This window comes from Canis lupus, chromosome 5 (assembly GCF_003254725.2).
Source record: "Canis lupus dingo isolate Sandy chromosome 5, ASM325472v2, whole genome shotgun sequence".
Classification (NCBI taxonomy): Eukaryota; Metazoa; Chordata; class Mammalia; order Carnivora; family Canidae; genus Canis; species Canis lupus.
The window spans coordinates 76,787,359-76,806,664 of record NC_064247.1 but is presented as its reverse complement, the minus strand read 5'-3'; the positions used below and the strand labels follow the sequence as shown (position 1 = coordinate 76,806,664).

Genomic DNA, 19,306 nt, shown 5'->3' with positions numbered 1-19,306 from the left:
GGAAGCAGAGGTTAAGAAAGGAGACACACAAGCAAATATTGGGAGGTGAAGCTCAGAGGGACTGTGCAGATCTTAAGGAAGGAGATTGTGGGCAACTAGCCAAGGTGAGGCAGGAGAGGGGTCAAAGGCCTGAAGGGGACTGGAGAGGTCTCTAAGGATGGACACTGGGAAGCAGGCTTGGCCAGGCTGACAGAGCACAGGGCAGATAGGGCCTAGGCTGTCAGCTGGGCCATGTGCAGGAGACAGCTTCTCTCCTAAGTGAGTGGAACCCCTCACATGGTAGAAAGGGCCACCTGACCCCCCTGGCAGTGTATGAGCCGGGAGTCACCTCTCCTGGCTCAGAGCCACACTCATCTTGGCCCCTGGAAAGGGGTTGGCTCACCACAAGGCAGCAGAGACCGTTTGGTTTTCTTAGCTGCTCCCATCCGGATGAGGCCTTCCCTGGAGGTCTCCAGATGAGCCCAGCCCGGGTGTCTGTGGCCCCCAGGAGCCTGGCCATGCTGCTCTGTAATAGAGCAACAGAGAACTAAGTAGATAAAAGACCCCTTTCTTCCTCTTCCCCGTCATGCTGTGCCCCTCCCTCCATCCCTTTCCATCAGCTCTCAGCAAGACCCAGAAAAACAAGTCATCGTGCCTCCTCCCACCACCACCACCACCACCCCCCACCCCGCAAAGAAACTTTTAAACGTATCAGACACATCGACTGCATTAAACACGATGAATTTTTAAGGCATGAGTTGGCAGGGTTACCATGGCTGCCTCTGCCCTGAGGGGCACACTGCTGAGGATTGATTGAAATAAATAAAACAGATTTACAATTTTCATACTTGGGAAGCAGGGAACTAGAAGAGAAGAGGAGTGTGGGGCGGGGTGGGATGAGGAGAAGTGGGGGCAGTGTGGCTCTGGCGCTTTCTGAACTTCAGATGGGAGGCTACTCCTACTTCCCGTTCTAATGTTACTCTGACCTGAAGGCCACTTTCTCTTTAAATTCCTAAAGGATCCCAGCTGTTGGGCAGGGGCAGGGCCAAGGCCAAGGCTGGAGGACCTTTGCAGCGGGAATGGTGGCAGTGGCTCTGGGCTCCTGTGTTTTCTATACTTGACATCAGGCTGCACTTTGGAGTTATGGTTGTGAGACTCCAGGCGTCTCCTGGGACAGCCCATGTCCCCTTGGCCTTAGACTACTGAGGGCATATGGACCACAGCCAGAGGAGAGAAGTGAGGGCCGATACCTCCGTGTATCCTGCGGTCAGGACGCAGACGCTAGGGATGGAGACAAAGGAAGGAGGCCCACCTAGAGGGACAGGGAAGGGTTCTGAGCAGAAATGACTTGGCCCATGGAACGCCTGGGTGGCTCAGCAGTTGAGCACCTGCCTTTAGCCCAGGGTGTGATCCCAGAGTCCCGGGATTGAGTTGCACGTCAGGCTCCCTGCATGGAGCCTGCTTCTCCCTCTGCCTATGTCTCTGCCTCTCTCTGTGTGTCTCTCATGAATAAATAAATAAAATCTTAGAAAGAGAGAGAGAGAGGGAAAGAAAGAAAGAGAAAGAAAGAAAGAAAGAAAGAAAGAAAGAAAGAAAGAAAGAAAGAAAGAAAAAGAAAGAAGAAAAGAAAGAAAGGGAAAGGAAAGGAAAGGAAAGGAAAGGAAAGGAAAGGAAAGGAAAGGAAAGGAAAGGAAAAAGGAAAAAGGAAAGGAAAGGAAAGAAAAGAAAAGAAAAGAAAAGAAAAGAAAAGAAAAGAAAAGAAAAAAGAAATGACTTGGCCCTACTGCCAAGGACACCTGCACAAGAGGTACCTGAAACTTGTTCTTCGCCCTTATGGGCCTGGCACTGAAGCCACCTTGCAGAGGCCCAAGGGGGCCCACCCCATCCTGTGCTTTCCTCAGAGGCAGCAGCCAGTTTTAGCCTCAGCAAGGGACCTAGAACCAGGCCTGCCTGCCCAGTCACCCTGGAGACCCCAGCCAGACAGTGTTCTCCACCCCAGAACTAACCATCCCCTCCCCAGACCACCTGCCAGAGAGCTGAGCCGCAAGCCATGTCCAATGTGGCCCAGTGTGGCTGGAGTCCTGGCCTGCCTGGGCAGGACTCCTGATGCAAGAGCACAGAAGCGGAGGTGGGGCCGGGCAGCATCGGGCAGGTGGTTTAGGGGCCGCAAACAGACCTCCCTGTTTCTATCTGGGAAGCTGTTTACTGGGCTCAGCCCAGCCGGAGGTGCCGGATAGATCAGCCATGTCGCCCACCTCCCATGTGACACTAATGGCTCGGTTTCCTGGGTCTGGGCGGCCCAGAGGGCTCATTCCCTTGATCACACAGGAGACGGGGGTGTTAATGAGCCAGGGCCCACTCTCTGAAGGCTAATTCCGACTTCTGTGTTCATCACGGAGCAGTTGGCACCAAGAGGCAGGAGGGTTGAAGCAAGAAGAGGGCATGAATAGCAACGGGGGGAGGTTGGGGGTGGGAGGTGGTTCTCCAGCTTCTGTCTCAGCATTGGCATCTCTTTCCACCCAAGTGTGCCACTGTCCAGAGTCTCTCCCCATCAGGCCAGCTGTTCATGTCCTGTGCTGGCGGCCTTCTCATTAGCTGAGGACAGTCAAGAATAGGAAAGGCCTCACCTTAAAGTTCACTTGAATCTCTCTGGTGCCCTTCCCATATCCCTGTCCAGTAGCCTTGGGCTGAGTCGCCATGGGGTGGGCTGTGCCCACTGCTGTTGGACCCTCTGGGCTGAAGGTTCACCCCAGGCACTCCCTCCGAGGGTCAGACACACCATCTGCTTATGCTTCCATCTCTATTTAAAAAGCCAGGCTTGTGGAAGGAGAGGGCAGGGGAGTGGAGGGCAACAGCCCGCAGTGAGTGTAGCTTAGCTCACTTCACTTCCCCAGCCAGCCCTCCTCTCTGGACTGTGTCAGAACGGTGAGGTGGGGGTGGTGGGGGCATCAGCCTGCCCTTACTTGGGGATGGGAGTGGAGGAGAGCCACAGGAGGGAACCAGCATGAGTGTCTTACAAATGGCCCAGGGACCTAGGAAGGATCGGCTGACAGCGAAGCAGGGGGAGGACAGTTTCTGACCTTGGTGACTTTGCTGGTCTTGTTTCCAGAGGGCACAGGGAAGTGGGGCCATGGGAAGAAGCACTACATCTTCCCCCAAGCCACATGGCAGGGTTCAGATTCCCCAGAGCACAGCATGGCAAGGAGCTAGAGCACTTCCTCCCCAAGAAAGGTATCCGTGCCGAGGACTCTGCGCTCCAGGGCCCACACCCTCCTATGGAGCCTCTGCCCCTGCAGGTGGGCCTGGCCCTGGGAAGGAGTCCACTTAACGGCTGCCCCCTCCTCTGGGCCCACCATGGCCTTCCCCAGGCCCTGGGGGTCATCTGTCCTGAAAGGAACTGCTCACTCTCCTCTTTTTACCACTCCCACTACCAAAGCAGTCTTCCTCTTTGCTGAACTCTATCCCCTCCTGCCCTGCCCAGGCCCTGAGGTGGTGGGGGACAGGGCTGGCTAATTGGAAAGAGGCATCTGGAGGCAGAAGCAGCCCCCACCTCACACGCTCAGACAGTGGCAATGGCCTCTTCTTTCCTGCTCTGCACACAGCCCTGATGGGGGACAGGGGCACACAACCACTGGGTAGGTTTCTTTCTCCAACCCAAGTCTTGGCCTTGTCTGAGTTGGTGACCTGTCCAGGTCCCTGGAGGAAAAGCAGCATGTGGCCCCTTTCTTACTGCCAGGAGAGGGTAAAGGACAGTGCCAGGCTCCTGGTTGGCCTAGCAGGAGCCAGCCTGTGCCCATGCCTGTCTCCCATGCAGCGGGCAGCAGCTGCTGCCTCATAGGCGGGATCCTCCTGGCCAGCCTGGGCGCATAGCCTCGGGGTGTGACCGGCCAGTCTCAAGCCACCTGTAAGGCTAGTTGGTACCTTCCTCCTCCTACCTGCTCTGGACCACATATCACCTGAAACAGTGGCTCAGGAGAGCATCTTCCACTGTGGGACAACACTGAGGCTGGTGGCCATTCAGAGTCAGAGCCTGGGGCACGAGGATGCTTGGCCAGTGTTAGTGGTTGACGGGACAGTGACACGAAGCTCACACCAGCCTGGCAGGTGTGGTGCAGCCCTTTCCAGGCAGGCCCTGCTCCAGAGTGCCTTCCTCTGGCTCTGCTATAGACCTTGACCTTTTGAAGTGACCCCCAAAGAAGCCATCTCCCTGGGCAAGGCGTGTCCTCTCAATCCACTAGGGAAAGTGGAGTCCCTCTCTTGGGTCAGGCTGGAGGCTGGTTGCTCCCCAGCGAGCTCCTGATATATAACACGGGGACCAAAGAGAACTGTTCCCTCCCCAGCGTGATCCCAGGCCCAGAAGCCAGGGAGCAGCTGTGCAGGAGGCTGGAGGAAGGAGAGGCGGAGTCCTGCCTGAGGTGAGTGGCTGAGTGCCAGAGGCCACACCAGGGCGCGAGTGTGGACCCCTGCCCTCCAGCCCCGAGCCGGGTCTGCGGGTCCTGCCCTCCCAGGGCCCATGTAGGCTTCCTCCTGCCTCATCTCTCTAGGCGTCCCCAGTTCTCCAAGCTGCTGTCTCGTGATGAATAGTACTTTAATACGGGTATTAAAAAATACAGGCAAATGTTTAACGCTTGCAAGCTGTGTTCCATTATTGATGCTGTGCTTGAGAGCCAGGCAGGCAGCCCAGGAGGGCCGGGGCTCAGCAGAAGTGATGACGCAGCAGCCCTGCAAGGCAGCCATCTGCCAGGCCCCCACTGGGCACGGACGGGCACCGGGGAGGCAGAGTAGGAACAGGAACTCAGGTCTGGAAGTGGCCTCTCTGGGTCAGGGCCTCCCTCCTCCCCCGATCAGCTAGGTGCCTGACAGCATGGTCTTCTCCGTGTGGAGTGAGTCGTACCCCCCACCCCGCAGCGTGTGAGGACTCAGCGAGGTGCCACAGGAGGACCCTGGGTCTGGGCCTCTGGAGACTTGGAGGCCACCTGTGCAGGCCATTTCATGGGCTCAGGGTTGAAGTGAAAAGTTGGGTGCCTCCCTCTCCCCCTAGCCACCTCCCTTCTTACTGGGAAAGAGGAATCAGTGTCCCATTCAGGAATTCAGAGGCCCCCCCAGGGTACGACCGAGCTGGCCTACCAAAATTGCCCCCTAAAATGCCCAGGACCCAGTGAGCCCACAAAGACATGAGCTAGGCTCATCGCCCCTTGCCCATCCCCCCAGGGGCATGTAACACCCCCAGCGCAGTGCCTGGCATGTGGTAAGAGCTCCCGGTGCACTAGCTAATACTTCACTGTTCTTGCCTTCTGGAGGCTTCGTGACCCAGCATCTGGGAATTGTTTTCCTTCTCCCCAAACCTCAGGTGACCTTGGGACAGGATGACAAAAGCTGGATAAGAGGAGATGAGGTGCAGCCCCTGCCTCTGAGAACCTCCCTGTCCCCTGGCCCAGCCACAGGGGTGGGGAGCAGGACAGCCCTGCTGAAGCAAACGTCCTGAGCACAGTGGGGCTTGAGGCTAGAGGGTGTGCCCCCCACTCCCCCCTGCTCCTCTGGGGGTGGGAAGGCAGGGCCTTCCTGGCTCCTCTGCCTTCTCCTACAGGGATTTCATGAGTAGAGCTTGGGAGAGGCTCCTTGGTGCAACGTGTTGTGGCTGTGTCCTGACAGCGCCGGTTCAGGGGTCTTCTGAGCTGAGTCGGCCTCCCACATGCCCTGGACAGGCCCCCAGCTGGGCCATGGGTGATAAGGGTGGAAACGTGACATCTGGGAAGCTACTGTCTGCGGACAAGTTGTGCACAGCAGGCAGGGGCCTGCCCAGGATGAGCAAAGGTGGTGCGCCGGAGCAGGGCGCAGGAATATCTCTGGGCCTTTGCACTGCTCCTCCACGCGGTAATGTTCAGCAGTGGTTACTGAGCAGCTCCTCAGTGCCAGGCCCTCCTCATGAGGGTCACAGGCAGGGCCCTGCCTTCTGCAGCTCTCGTTCTAGAGGGAGAGACAGCCAGGACCCAGCGAACAAGTCTGCCTCCCAGATGATGCAGGTAGTGAGAAATGCTCAGAAAGACGTGGGACTTCCCTTAGAAAGGGCTGGTGGTGGCAAGAGAGGTGCACTGGCAGGGCCCTCCCCAGGGCCTGGGGTTGGAGCTGACACCTCCATGGCCAGAGCAGGCTGGCCACGTGCTGTTGCCTCAGCAGAGCTTTCCAGGCCACGGCAGAGGTCAGGAACAGAAGAAAAGCCTAAGGGGCCAGCCTGTTGTGAGTGCGAGAGAAGTGGTAAGACCTGAAGTTGGAGAGAAGTGACCAGAGGATAGGAGATCCTAGAGGCGTGGTGAGGAGCTGGGGTTTGCTTCGATCCAGTGGGAAAGCACCAGGGAGTAGCGTGCTCTGATGAGCACTTCCCAGGGCTTGCCCCGGTGGGCAGTACACTGGGAGGGTGGATTGTAGGGGTGGGAGAAGCAGCAGGGAGACAGTGAGGAGATGGCTTGGAATTGACCAGAAGAGGTGGCCAACACTTGTCGGCCTGGCGGGTGCCCTGGAGAGAGAAGCCAGGGCATCAAGGCCGATTCCTTCCTTGGTTTGGGCAGAGCAACTGGGTGGCCTCAGCAGTGACGCTGCTCCCTGAGATGGGAAGGCGGGGAGCCAGAGAGTTGTGCTGGGGCCCTGATCCAGATCTAGAGATGGCCTTGAAAACATGACCAGGCATGGCCACCGAGAGACACAGGAGAGAGAGAGAGACAGCACGTGCACTCCGGAGCAGAGCCAGGTCGGTGTGCTCTCACTGGTGGTCAGAGAGGAGCATTTCTAGAAAACTCTATCCCTGATCTTCTGTAGCATCATCAGTGTTCCCAGGTTTGAGGGACACCAGGAGGTCTTGGCGCCTGCCTATGCTCACCACCACCTCCTTTGCTTTCCCCTCCACACCTCCCCAGCTGTCCTCACATGAGAGCACCACCCCCCACTCCCCGGCTGCCACAGGTCCCTGTGCCCCCTGGTCCCTGGAGAGCGCTGCCCGGCAGAGCCTCAGCTGTCCCCCTCTGTCATGGAGACGGCAGCAGCTGCAGGCGACGGGCAGTTGTGACCATTTGTCAGAATGCTCCCCTTCCTCTCTGGCCTGCCCTTCTGGAACATTTCTATCCCACGGCCCTGGAGACAGGGCTCATCCAGGAGTGGGAGGCCCAGGAGGGAAAGGAGTACTGTCTGTGCTCCACAGAAAGGCCAGGCTTCTTCCTAGGAGCTGGCTGTCCCCCCCGACCCATGGTACCACTAGGGTACTGAACGGGGATCCCATTAGCCACATATTATACACCCCCACATGAGCCGCTCTCCTCTGAGTCGCCCCCTTCGTGCAGGTGGGGATTACCCCCAACTAGGAGGTGAAGAAATTGTGGCACAGACACAAGGGGTCACCCAGCTGGGCGGACATAGCAGGCTCTGGGTACACAGAGGTGAGCAGGGGCGCCCCTCAGGCGATGGCAAAGCCCAACCCACACCGTCCAGCTCCATCCCCCAACAGCCTTGTTCCTCTTCTCTGCTGCGTTCTTGCCCAAGGCTGCTGGTTCCAGCTGGGCCTGGGCTGGAGACGGCCTGCCCAGTGTTTGCACTTCGTGGTTTGGCCTCTCTGTTACCAAATGCTCTGGGATTTTTCTGGAGCCGGGGTGGGAAGAATCTTCTGTCTGGCCCCAAGGCATGGCTGGTATTCAGAGGGAAGCAGGAAACCAGACCCTGAAATGCAGAGTTTAGTGTGAGTTCAGTGACCCAGGATGGCTATGCGTCCAGCATCTTGGCTCCAAATGTGGTTCATGTTGATCAGCACACTAGACCTTGAGGCCCCAGACCCTTGTCCCCACAAGCCTGAGTCCAAGTCTATGCTTCCCAGGAGAAGGGACTAGAAGTGAGGCCAGCAGATGCGCACCCCAAAGGGGAGACAGGGCAGGGATGCTGAGCTGGTGCCGTCAGGAGCTCTGTGGCCACACACCCTCCTCCAGGCCCACCTGCCAGCTCCTTGGCTGGTCCTTCTCAGTCTGCAGAAGTCGTGGGATCCCTGGACTCCCAACAGGAAGACCCGGTTGTTCCCCCAAGGCTGAGCCTCTGTGGGCATCATAGCAAAGAAGGGAAGTCAGCAGGCTTCCTCAGAACTTGTCCTTGAGACCTGTCTCTCACTTGACATTGTCTTGGCCCAGGGACCCTGAAAAATCTGCTTTTCTCCATTCTCTGGATTTCCTGTTTTCCTTTTCATAGAATGGAGACTCCTTTCCACACAGCCCGAGCCTCATCCCTGCAGGACTTCCTAGAGAGATGGTGGGAAGGAGAAGTGGCCCTAACTCATCCCATGACCTTGGTCAAGTCACTGCCTCCTTGCACCAGAGTTTCGTTTTCTGAACAGCAAAGATAAAACTCAGGGTTGTCATAGCAGGCACCATGCACTCCAGGTGGGGGGCTGGCAGCTGTGAACAAAACAAGTTCCTGACCCCAGGATGGCAGGCAGGGGGACAGTACCTAGATGACCGGTGCAGTGTTACTTGTCCCATGAAAATGATCTCTAAAAAAGTAAAGGGGGGAAGGGGTAGGGAGTACCTCGGCCTGTGGGGGGCATTGCTGTGGCCTGTGGAAGATCAGAAAGGTAACCCGGGGCTTCTGTGGCAACAGTGGTAGGAAGAGGGAGGCCCGCCTTTGCTCGCAGAGTTCCGTTTTGGGGCTGGAGGTAGGGAGAGAAGTCAGTCCAGCCGGTGGGCTCCAGGGTTGCTGGGCCCGGGTGAGCAGTGTTGGAAGGCCTGGAGCCAGGCCCAGTGTGAGCAGCACCCCACCGTCCCCCACGGGCCCGAGAGCTGGGGTCCCAGGCCAAACCCAGGAAAGGGCAGGTTCTATCAGGATGCTGCAGGACCGGGGAGAGACCTCCTAGGTTAAGCCCAGAGGCTTCTGACCTCCACTCGGCCTCTCTTCCAGGCAGCTCTGCCTCCTGCTGAATGCAGAGAACATCTTTCACTCGATGGCAGACATCCTGCTCCGAGAGGAGGACCTCAAGTTCGCCTCAACCATGGTCCACACGCTCAACACCATCCTGCTCACCTCCACAGAGCTCTTCCAGCTGAGGAACCAGCTCAAGGACCTGAAGACTCTGGTACTCCACGTCCACGGGCTCGGGCCCCGGGTGCGATCCTGCATACCCATGGCACAGAGCCGCAGTAGCCCGCCCCTCACCCCAGGAGGCTCCCAGGGGGAAGGGGGGAGATGGGATGAAATCTGAGATTGCCTGGGTTGCCTACTGAATGCCAACCATGGCAGTAAGTCAGAGCCAGTTTACTTGGGGCCACCCGCTGCAGGGGTCTCTGCCCAGGGAAGGCTCTGGACTCTAGGGTCCACATGCCCTCCCTGACCCGCCAGAGACCATACATTTTCCACTTGTTGCCACCCCACCCCCCACTCCAGCACTGCCCCCTCACACACTGAGCAGACTGGCTCCTGGGAGCCAAAGGCTCGTGCCCTCGGGGCCACACCACCCTGTCTGAGCCAGGCTTCTGGGCTATAACCGTTGCTGGACATCAGGGATTATTGCTCTCCCCACCCTCCGCCTTGGCTCTGGCCTTTCTCTCAAACAGTTGAACACATCTGTCTCACAAGGCCCCCTATCCTAAGCCAGGTTGTCACAGTGCTGCCTGGCCCAGGCTTGGGATAAGGACCCACCGGGGCTGCTCAGAGACACCGGGCAAGGGCAGGAGGCTGAGCTTCCAGGGGCCTCTGGAAATGGCTGCTATTCTGGATGTGCTGGTGGCTCTTCATTTCCCAATGTGGGCTGTGGTCTCTGCCCCCCACCCCCTCCTTCCCAGCTCAGACCCTGCCTCTACTCCCACTCAGAGAGTCTCAAGGACATCCAAGCCTACTTTAGGGCATCTGGGGTCAGGCAGCCCAGAATAATCCAAGCCACACCTCTGCCTTCTTCCTGTGGTTCTTTCCAGACGTTTGCAGAGGATTTAATAATTTTCCTCAGTGCAGGGGTTCCCTGGGTGTGGGCTTCACTCCTGGGCTGGTTCCTGAGGGCCAGGTGGGTCACGGGGGAGGGAGGAAATGGCATCTGAGGATGAGATGGGAGGTTGCTGGAGAGCCTCAGCCCTGAGGAAGCTTCCTCCCTCCCCACGGCCGAGCCCTCCCAGCCCCATAGGCTCCAGGACCACAGAGATCTGGAGAGGACAATGCTGCTTTTTGCCGAGGGCAGAAATGCCAGCGCAGAGGACAGGCTCACGCCTGACCAGGCCTTCACAGCCACCACCACGTGGCTCTGCGGGACCGGGAGTAATGACAGGGTCTGAGGAGGAGCTGTCAGCGTTTCCTTTGTGACAGCTTGTTCCCAGCTGGGCTGCCAAACACAGCCCTGGGTGCTGAGCTGGCTCCCCGGCACAGCGCAAGGGCCCCTGGATCCCAGGCCCCACGTGGACCCCGGCTGGGCAGGAGTGGGGGCTCTGTGAGCTGCTCACACCTCTTCCCCCTCAGGAGAGCCAGAACCTGTTCTGCTGCCTGTACCGCTCCTGGTGCCACAACCCAGTCACAACAGTGTCCCTGTGCTTCCTCACCCAGAACTACCGGCACGCCTACGACCTCATCCAGAAGTTGTATCCTTCACTCTCGCCATCCTTCCTATCCAGCCACTGGGGGACAGGCAGGGGCCAAGTGCTACCCTTCTGCCCAGGTGACAGGCCCCACTGGCACGCTTCTGCCCCATCCCCCTGTCCTTCTGCTCTGCCTCCAGGCCTTGTGACATCAGGACCTTCAAGGGCGCAGACAGGGGCGGATTGGAGAGTGCTGTTGGCAACAGACAGGGTCATCTGGGTCTTGTGGCTGGGGCTGCCCACCTTGTAAGCCAGGGATCCAGCCTGAGGGGTGCCCCAGGGCGGGGGCTGGGAGAGACCACAGGAATGGGGAAGGCAGGTGGACTGCAGTGGGTGCAGCTAGGTGAGGCCTGTGGGCTTGAGCTCTGGTGTATCAGCATTTCTGGGGAGGAGCTCAGGGACCTTCTAGGGCCACAGAACCAGAGAGAACCCAGGTTGGGAGTGACGCAGAGGGGAGAAGCAGGCTGGGTGAGAGGCCTCAGCCAGAGTGAACACCCCCGGCATGCCTCAGGGCCTGTGAAAGGCATCCATGGGCAGATTGGTCACAGTTCTTAAAACACTGAAGCAAAGCAGCCTCTCTCTGAATGCCTGGCGTGTGACCCAGGATCGAGGAGCTACTTAGAATGCACAATGGGCCTCCTTTGCTCGTGGGACCAGGAGTTAGGGGTAAGGAGAAAGGGGCCCTCAGGTTCCTCCACTGAGGGTCGGTGTGGCCTTCCTCGCTCCCTGAGGGCTCCTGCTCTCCTTCCATGCCCTAGCTTTGCTTTTCTCAGCCATTGGCCTGGCCCAGGACTGCAGGCCACACACGTGCCGCAGCCCTGACCTTGGTCCTGCTGACAGGCGTCCACTCAGGGAGGAAAGAGGACCTTTCCTGCTCAGCCGCCCCCCGCCCCCAGGCTACAGGGCTGAGATAAGAGCCTTTCAGAGCTGGGAGGGCACAGAGGAGAGAGCCACGGGGCAGAACCCGAGTGCCCGTGCGGGGGGGCAGAGATCGCCATGGCCTTTTTCATTTAGAGGGACAGGGGTCAAAGCGCCAAATAGACTGGTGTCCTGTGTGTACCTTCGTGCTGAGGCAGAGCCAGGGCTCAGGTGGGAAGAACATGGCCCTGGGGCCTAGCTCTCCGGTTGCCCCCACCCCAACAGGGGCCGTCCCCGCCCAGTGGTCAGCCTTTCCTTGACCCACCGGCCAGCGGGGACCTGGAGGTCACGGTGGATTTCCTCACTGAGGTGGACAAGCTGGTGCAGCTGATCGAGTGCCCCATCTTCACATGTGAGAGCCCTGCTTCCTGCGTGCAGCAGGAGTGGGGCCGCCTCTGCGGGGGTGGGGGGGGGGCTCACCCCAGGGATGATTCCTAGAATGTCAAGAATGTAAGAAGTCAGGGCCAAGGAGCCCTGTCCGTGCGGCATCAGGCCGAGCATCTTCAGGTGGGTCTTGTGGACCCAGGCGAGTGCACGGCAAAACCCACCCTGAGGCCGAGAATGTCTCCACGGCGGGGCTGGGGGCGCAGCTGTCCCGGAGCTGTTCCCAGGGCTCTCCGAGGCCGGGGACAGGGCCCACCTGCAGGAGCTTCTCCATGCCCAGCAGCCACCCGCTCCTCTCACTGCAAGGCAGCGTCGGCGTTTGCCGGGGGCCCAGGCACGACGGTGTGACCGTAACATCCAGGCTGAATGTGCCGGAGTGGCAGCTGGCTAGGGCGAGCGCAGCTCCTGGCGCCTCGGCACGTGCAGTGCTTGCCCTCCAAAGCCGGCAGCCCGCTGAATCAAACTCCTGTGTTCACGGGACGGTGGGGAGGCTGGGAGGCAGCCCGCCCGGCGGCCTCCTTCCTGCCCAGCTGGTTGCCCTGGCCCCCGGCGCTCTGGCAGCGCCTCTCACCTGCCCAAGCTACTCCACACAACCGCCACCACAGTGGGATGCGTGGGAGACCCTGTTCCCAGCAGTGTGCATCAAAGCCTGTCCCAAGTGGTCCCCTGGTCTGACATCTCACTTCCCCCAGGGCCTCCAGGTCCAGCGTGACCCCGGAGAAGCCGCAAACACCTCCTCACCAGGCCCAGGGCTCCGTCGGGGAGACCACATAGACACACCCTGGGCCTGCTCGGCACCCATCCCGCTCCTGGCTTGCCTGGCCCCGCCTTGGGGACTGGCTTGGCCGCACAGCCCCAGCTTTCCCAGAGATGACTACTCAGGTCTCCACTGGTGGCTCCTGCTCCCTGTGCCAAGAGGAGGGCTGGGGGTGGGGCAGCAAAACCTGGCTGCTCTGGCTCCAGCGTCAACCCAGACCTCCCCCCACACACACAGCTGCTGCTGGGGTGACATGGCCTTTCCAGAAGTTTGTGGCTCATCGTCCACAAAGGCTGTCTGGGACTGGGCCTTAGAGATACAAGAAGGCAGGAGCCAGGGATTCTCCCAGAAAGGCTCAAGAGGAGGGCAGCGTGGGCCTGTTTAATTGGGACAGGTACTGGGCAGGCCCAGGGGCACCTCTCCTATCTGGTGGGGTACGCCCAGGGCTAGTATCTGAGGTGGCTTTCCAGAAGCACCTACCAGACACTTCTGAGCTTGGCGTGTGTTTAGCCACACACACAAGCGTTTTTCCATCCTGCCCTCCCTTAAAGCTGTCCTAATCCGGTCTTTCTCTCCTGCTCACTCTATTTATAGCTCTCTTGTGCTGGCACGTGCAGAGCAGACCGGGGAATCTGTTACACTACAGGCCCCGGGTCCCCTCATTACTAGGCTGCAGTGAGTGTAGGGGCTCAGGGACAAGGCCCAGCAGCAGCCTGGGGGGCACCAGGCTGAGGTGACTCTCAGGACAGATGACCAGGTGGAGGTGGGTGGGCAGGAAGAAAGAATGAGGACATCCTGGGACAGCAGAGGCACTGCTGGAGGAGAGGGTGGGCGGGTCTGGCCAAGGAGGAGCCCCTCCGTCCCTCTAAGCCGCTGCCACCTGCCCAGCCCTCCCCAGGGTAGACCCCTCTCCCAGGCAGGCCGAGGCGCAGCCCAGGGTGGTGCCTGACCCCCAATCTCTACCCTCCGTCCTGCCACAGACCTGCGCCTGCAGCTGCTCGACGTGAAGAACAACCCGTACCTGATCAAGGCCCTCTACGGCCTGCTCATGCTGCTGCCCCAGAGCGGAGCCTTCCAGCTGCTCTCCCACCGGCTGCAGTGTGTGCCCAACCCCGAGCTGCTACAGACCGAGTGAGTGTCGGGCTGGGGACTGCCACCCTCTGCCTCTGTGGCTTTTGTCACCGAGAGAGGTCAGACCTGGAAGGGTCTCCCTTGCCTCAGAATCACATCCGTCTGGCACTGTGGACACTGGCCACCCCACCGCCACTTGCCCTGAGGCCTCAGAGCACCAGGTCGGGGGGTCCTGGGAGTATTTATAAGGTGGCAGAGGGTAAGCAGTCAGGGTTGAGTTAATCTAGAAAATGAGAGCATGCCAGTCACCCAAACAGATGCCCCTGTAGAGAAACTGCAGGAGAAGGTGGAGGAGGAGTTTACGTCCTCGGTCAGAGATGGTGTCTGGTCCCATGGCAGATAGGAGAGCCAGGCTTCAGGTGGCCCTCCCCTCCCCACATCTTTGGCAGAGTCTCCAACCTGGGCCTCAGGGAGACCCCAGTGTCCCTGTGACCTTCCCAACCCCATCCTGGGTGGGGTGGGAGGCAGGATGCCCCCGTGGCTACCCTGCTAGAGTCCTGCCCATGGGAAGAACAGGTCCTGGGCATGCCTCCACCACCAGCCCAGCATGGCAGCCTCCAGGCAGGAGCTGTAGCCCCCTGAGCTGGAGGGGGGGTGGAGGTCCAGCCCGGCTCCCACCCCAAACCCACTGCTGGCCCGGCCTCCAGAGCCTGTTGGGCTGTGTCTATATTTGGTAACCCTTGGAGGCTTTGCCTCATCCACAGGCATTTGGCATCCGAGATGGAAAATTTCACTTGTCAGGTCGCCATGGAAACAAGCAGAGCCACTGAGAAGATTTACGCTGAATGGAGCGCACCCAGCTTGCATCAGATGCCCTATGTGTCTAGAATTCCCTCCCAGGCTGTTAGAGCCACTTGGCAGGCCTGGCACCTCACTCTCCAGAAGGGCCTCGGGTTTGGGCCCTTGGGACTGATGCAGGCGGCCTCGAAATGGGCCTGGCCTGCCTGATGTTTGAGGCCCCGGACCCAAGCCCCTGTCTCTCCAGAGCCCTGGGCTTAGGCTCCCACCACCCTCCCGTCCAGCTCAGCCTCTCTGGAGCCTGGGTGTGGGCCACCTGACAAGTTGTCTACCCTGGGCCGGTGGGAGGGGCTTGAGTCCTCAGCAGGTGTGGCCCCCTCACCACCCCTCTTCCCAGACAGCAGAGCTCTGGGGCGGCAGGGCTAGGCACCCTCGAAGCTGTTCATAGTGACACCCATGTACTCTCCCAGGGGAGCAGGGAGTTGGGTTTGCCCTTAGATTCCCTTGTTCAGAAAACCTCTAACCCCAGGGACTCCAGAGGTCCTGAAGCCACAGTATGCCTCGCTGGCCTGGCCTCTGCAGCAGTGTCTCCAGTGTCAGGGGGGCGTTAGGGTCACCCTGGCAGGCACTCAGGAGGAGAGGTGCGGCTGGAGGGGAGGAGGCGGCGGCGGCGGGAGGGCTGGTTCTGGTCCCCACCCCCACCCAGCCTGCCCACAGACCCTGTGCTGCTCAGGGCCATTCCCCTGTTGGAGCTCTATACACAGCATCTCCGTTTTGGGGTGGGGGTGTAAAGCTTGCGTTAGTAGGACTCTTCCCTGCGTGCTCCAGGCCCTGGTACAACACATCTGCAGGCGGAAGCTGGGGAACGAGGGTTCTCTCCCAGCCTCCTGTGGTCAGAGTCAGAGGAGTCTCGGGCCAAGGGGTTGAGGCCTCTGGGTTCTCTGGTCAGTGGGCTGGTCATAGGCCTGGACTAGGATGGGCAGGGAGACGTCGAGCAGGGAGGGGGCCTTGCGAACAGCTGGGGGAGAGGTCAGATTACAGGGTTGGGCACAGAGGGACAGCCACCCCCTGGAGAGGGGGACTGGGACAGTTTCAGCCTGGGAGGGGCAGGCAGCTGGAAGCCGGCTTTGACTTGCCTGACAGGCTTGCAAGCCTGGAACAGCTGGGGGGTTCTGCACCCGCCACCCATCCCTCATCCCATGTGCTCAAGGCGCCAGGAGGCCTCGGAGACCCCGGCCCCTCTGAGGCTTCCAGGCCACTCCCCAGAGACCATCTCAGTGAGGCAGGGGGGATCCCCTGAAGAAAAAGTTGGGGCTGCTCACTGGCATTAGCCTGGTGACAGGTGGGTGGGTGGGGCGGCAGGTAAGAGGGCCAGGTTTGGGTACCGGAATCCCATCTCCGCTCCTGGCAGAGTGTGTTGCCCGCCCTCCCCCTGCCCTCCGGGACCCACTCCCTACTCATAAGCTTCAGGCCAGGAGGAGCCCAGGGAGGCCGAGTCACTGAGGGCAGCGCTACTTGCCACCGTGAGGGCCCAGAGGGTGCAAGGTATGGCCCACTCCCCTGGCCACATCTGTGCCTGTCACCCAGGTTTGCTGTCCATTGTTGGCATCTCCATGGAAACCCCTCACCTCAGCACTACCTCGGGACCTAACGCCTGAGCTTGTCGTTCGTGTTGAGGGGAGCGGAGCGGTGTACAGACCCGTGGACACCCAGCGTCCGACGACACTCGCCAGTGTCCTGTCTGGGCTCGTGTTTCCCAGCCCACGGATCTCTCCCGCATGTCAGCCTACTGGGTTGAGGAAGCACCTGGCCAGTGCCCGGCTAGAGCTCTAAGCTGCAGGGTGTCACACGTGGCCTCAGAAGCCCAGGTTACTCTCTCAGGGCAGTGACACCTGGACCAGAGAGTTACTGTGACAGGGCGGCCCCTTCCCCATTCCTAGGGTTGCTGAATACAGCAGCCAGAGTTCAGAATGCTGCCCACAGCCTGCCCCCCCTTGGGCCAGCCCCACCTGGCTTCTCTTGATCTTTGTTGGACTAACGTCGCCTGAGGCCCAGGAGAGCAACCGCCAAGCCACCATCCAAGTGTCTTTGGTGGAGCATCTTCAACAGAAAGGGAACACAGTGGGCAGGGGCGTGGGGGCCATCCCCAAGCTCCACATGGCATCCTGACCACGGGAAGGGTTCCCGCTGCCCCTGGTCCTGCCCTCACAGCCAGGTCAGAGATGCCGATCAGGGCCCGAGCTCATTGGTGTGGGTTTCCTTTGGGTGAACCATCGTTTCCCCCAAAGTGGACTAAGCCGCTGATGAACAGCAGGCCTGGGGCTGCTGGGCCCTTTCTGACCTCCCCTCGGGGCAGAGCTAAAGCTCCACTGGCTGCCCCGCAGGCACCTAGGCTGGGGCTGGACACCAGGCTAAGCTCTGGCATGCTGAATCTGAAGGAATCCTCACCACCACCCCATGGTGGCTCCGGTGGCAGTTCCCCTTTACAGATGAGGAAACAGAGTCCCGGGTCCAAGGTCAAATGGCTGAGAAGTGCTCGTGTTATAGCCGGATCCAGGCTTACTGAGCTCGTGTGCTCAGATGCTGTGTGTGCCCCAGTATTGGGGTCTCTCCATGAACTCCGAGGGTTCTCATGAATAGCCCATGGCCCTCGTGAGACCCTGTTACCTGGGCCACCAGGCCTCAGCAGCTAGAAGCAAATACTTTTCCAGCCCACACAGATCTGTTTCCTAAGCCAGTGAGGCTACATTGCGAGAGGAGCAGACTTTCCTGAGATTCCACTGGAGGGGTGGTTAGGAACAGGGCCCAAGGGATCTAGTCCCTGGGGCAAGCTGAACAGGGTTACTACACTGCACCACCCCGAGAGGGCATCCCGCACATTTGTAGCTGTGTACAACCTGTGCAGCTGTACAGAACAACCAGGGAGGGTGGTAACAACAGGAGTTGTAGAGATTGTCAGCATGCCCGGTGGTGGAAGCAGCTCTCCTTCCCCAGGAACAGGGAATGACCACAGGCCTCTGGACCCCAACACTCAAAAATCAATGTCCTGCCAAGCCAGAGGAAGGCCCAGTAGAGACTCTTGAGCGGTAGACAATCCCTGTTGTCTACAGGCCTAGTCCTGCCCCAGAGAAAGAGCCAGGCTGCCTCCTCCCCCTTCTCCCTGGACCCTGTTCCAGGGCCCAGCTGGCTTCCTGGCTGGCTGCTAGCCCTGGCTTTCACCCCAAAGAGAGCCAGTCGTAAACAGGAAATGCTTCCCGATGAGATGCTGCTCCAGAGACTGAAGACCCTATCCAAGCGGCAGTGTTGACTGGTCCCAGCAAGAGGGGGGAGGGGATGTTGCCGGGCTCCCCTACTTTGGGGCTGCCCCCTGACCCCCAGCTCCCTCCTGTGTGTGCTGAGACTGATGCTGAGTCCTTCTCCCCCCAGAGACAGTCCGCAGGCCACCCCCAAGTCACAGAAAGCAGATTCCCCCAGCATCGACTATGCAGAGCTGTTGCGGCACTTTGAGAAGGTCCAGAAGAAGCACCTGGAAGTGAGACACCAGCGGAGTGGGCGCGGGGACCACCTGGACCGAAGGGTTGTCCTCTGACGGGCCTGGCAAGGAGAAGGGCCGGAGGAGCGGCCCCACGGAGCATTCAGGGTCTTCAGGCCCCTTCCCCAGGAGCTCAGAGACCTGCCTGGGGGGCGGGGTGGGGCTTGTCCACCCAAGCTCCCTTCCTAGCCCAGCCCCCGGGGCCCCCAGGGCAGGCAGCTGCACCCTGGCCTTCACACAGAGCGGGCGCCCCACCAGGGTGGGGCCGAAGCCTCAGGTGCCGCCCCATTCTCTGGAACTGGTCTCTTTCTAATATCCTCTTGTAAAGGAGCTCGACCTCTCCAGCCGCTCCAGAGCCCACAGCTCTGGCCCCGTGCTGACGTGTGCACCTGCTGGTATGCGCACCTGTCTGCACCAAGGGACCAGCACGGAAGTCCATGTGATGGCACACCCCCTGCCCTAATAAAGAAATGACAGAAAACCCTCCACCGCACCTGCTTGCTCCTTCCCCTGGCACCTGCTCCCCGCCTGATTGATGCCCGCAGTTGCTCCAGGACCCTGTTGCCTGTCCCGGGGCGCTGATGCCAGGGGTTACCCCAGGGAGCGCTGGCCGCACCTGAGAGGCTGGGCACCGCACAGCCCTGATGGGGTGTTCCAGGTGCCAGTTCTCGCCTTGAGGACCCACCGCGTCCTGGAGACCGCCCAGCACTGGTCTGGCCTGAAACCCTGAACCCTGCCTTCCCAGGCACCTCCTCCGACTTTTCCACCCGGATTCCCCCGTGGGAACGGGCCACATACCCAATGAACAGATGAACCAAAGCTGGAGTTTCTGAATGAAAGGGCACGCCCTGCAGGCTGCGGTCCCTGGAGATGAAGGCCCAGACCCCGCGGCCCAGGGCCGGAGCAGGTGCCCGCCTGGGCGGCTCAGGCTCAGTGAGCCTCATTACCCGCCGTGGGCCGAGTCCACCTGATCCCAGGCTCGGTCTAATGAGCTCCCAGGCGGCCCCTGGGGTTGGGGAGACCGAGCTCGGGCTCGGGCGAGCCTTTCGCCGGGGCCGGCTCTGCGCAGGGAGGGAGGGAGGGAGGGAGGGAGGGATCTGCGCCGGAGTCTCCAGGACCGCGCGCGGGCGACCCACACACGTGCGCCCGCCGGAGGCTGCAGCCCCCTGTGCTCGGTCGGGCACCGGCCCCGCTGCTGAGCAAGCCCGACCGGGTCGCGGCCCCGCCCCGCCCCGCCCCGCCCGACGCGGGTGGCTGCGGCTCCGCGTGGGAAAGCGGCCAAAG

At 60.3% G+C, this 19,306-nt stretch overlaps 1 protein-coding gene and 1 long non-coding RNA gene across 2 annotated transcripts in view; one reads left to right on the top strand and one right to left on the bottom strand.

Annotated features, from left to right (window-relative positions):
• Positions 1-18,508, top strand: part of VAC14 (VAC14 component of PIKFYVE complex) — a 100,531-nt gene extending 82,023 nt beyond the window's left edge. Inside the window, exons 15-19 of the mRNA XM_025426788.3 lie at positions 8,905-9,079; positions 10,447-10,565; positions 11,753-11,832; positions 13,602-13,752; positions 17,917-18,508. Coding sequence (XP_025282573.1) covers positions 8,905-9,079; positions 10,447-10,565; positions 11,753-11,832; positions 13,602-13,752; positions 17,917-18,079 — 688 coding nt within the window. The 3' untranslated portion in view covers positions 18,080-18,508. The remainder of the gene's footprint in view (positions 1-8,904; positions 9,080-10,446; positions 10,566-11,752; positions 11,833-13,601; positions 13,753-17,916) is intronic.
• On the bottom strand, positions 309-19,104 carry LOC112646630 (uncharacterized). Its single transcript, XR_003127757.3, has 2 exons — positions 18,821-19,104; positions 309-7,683 (listed from the first exon to the last, which is right to left on the bottom strand). It is a non-coding gene; the product is annotated as an uncharacterized LOC112646630 (long non-coding RNA).
• Between the last annotated feature and the right edge of the window lie 202 nt (positions 19,105-19,306).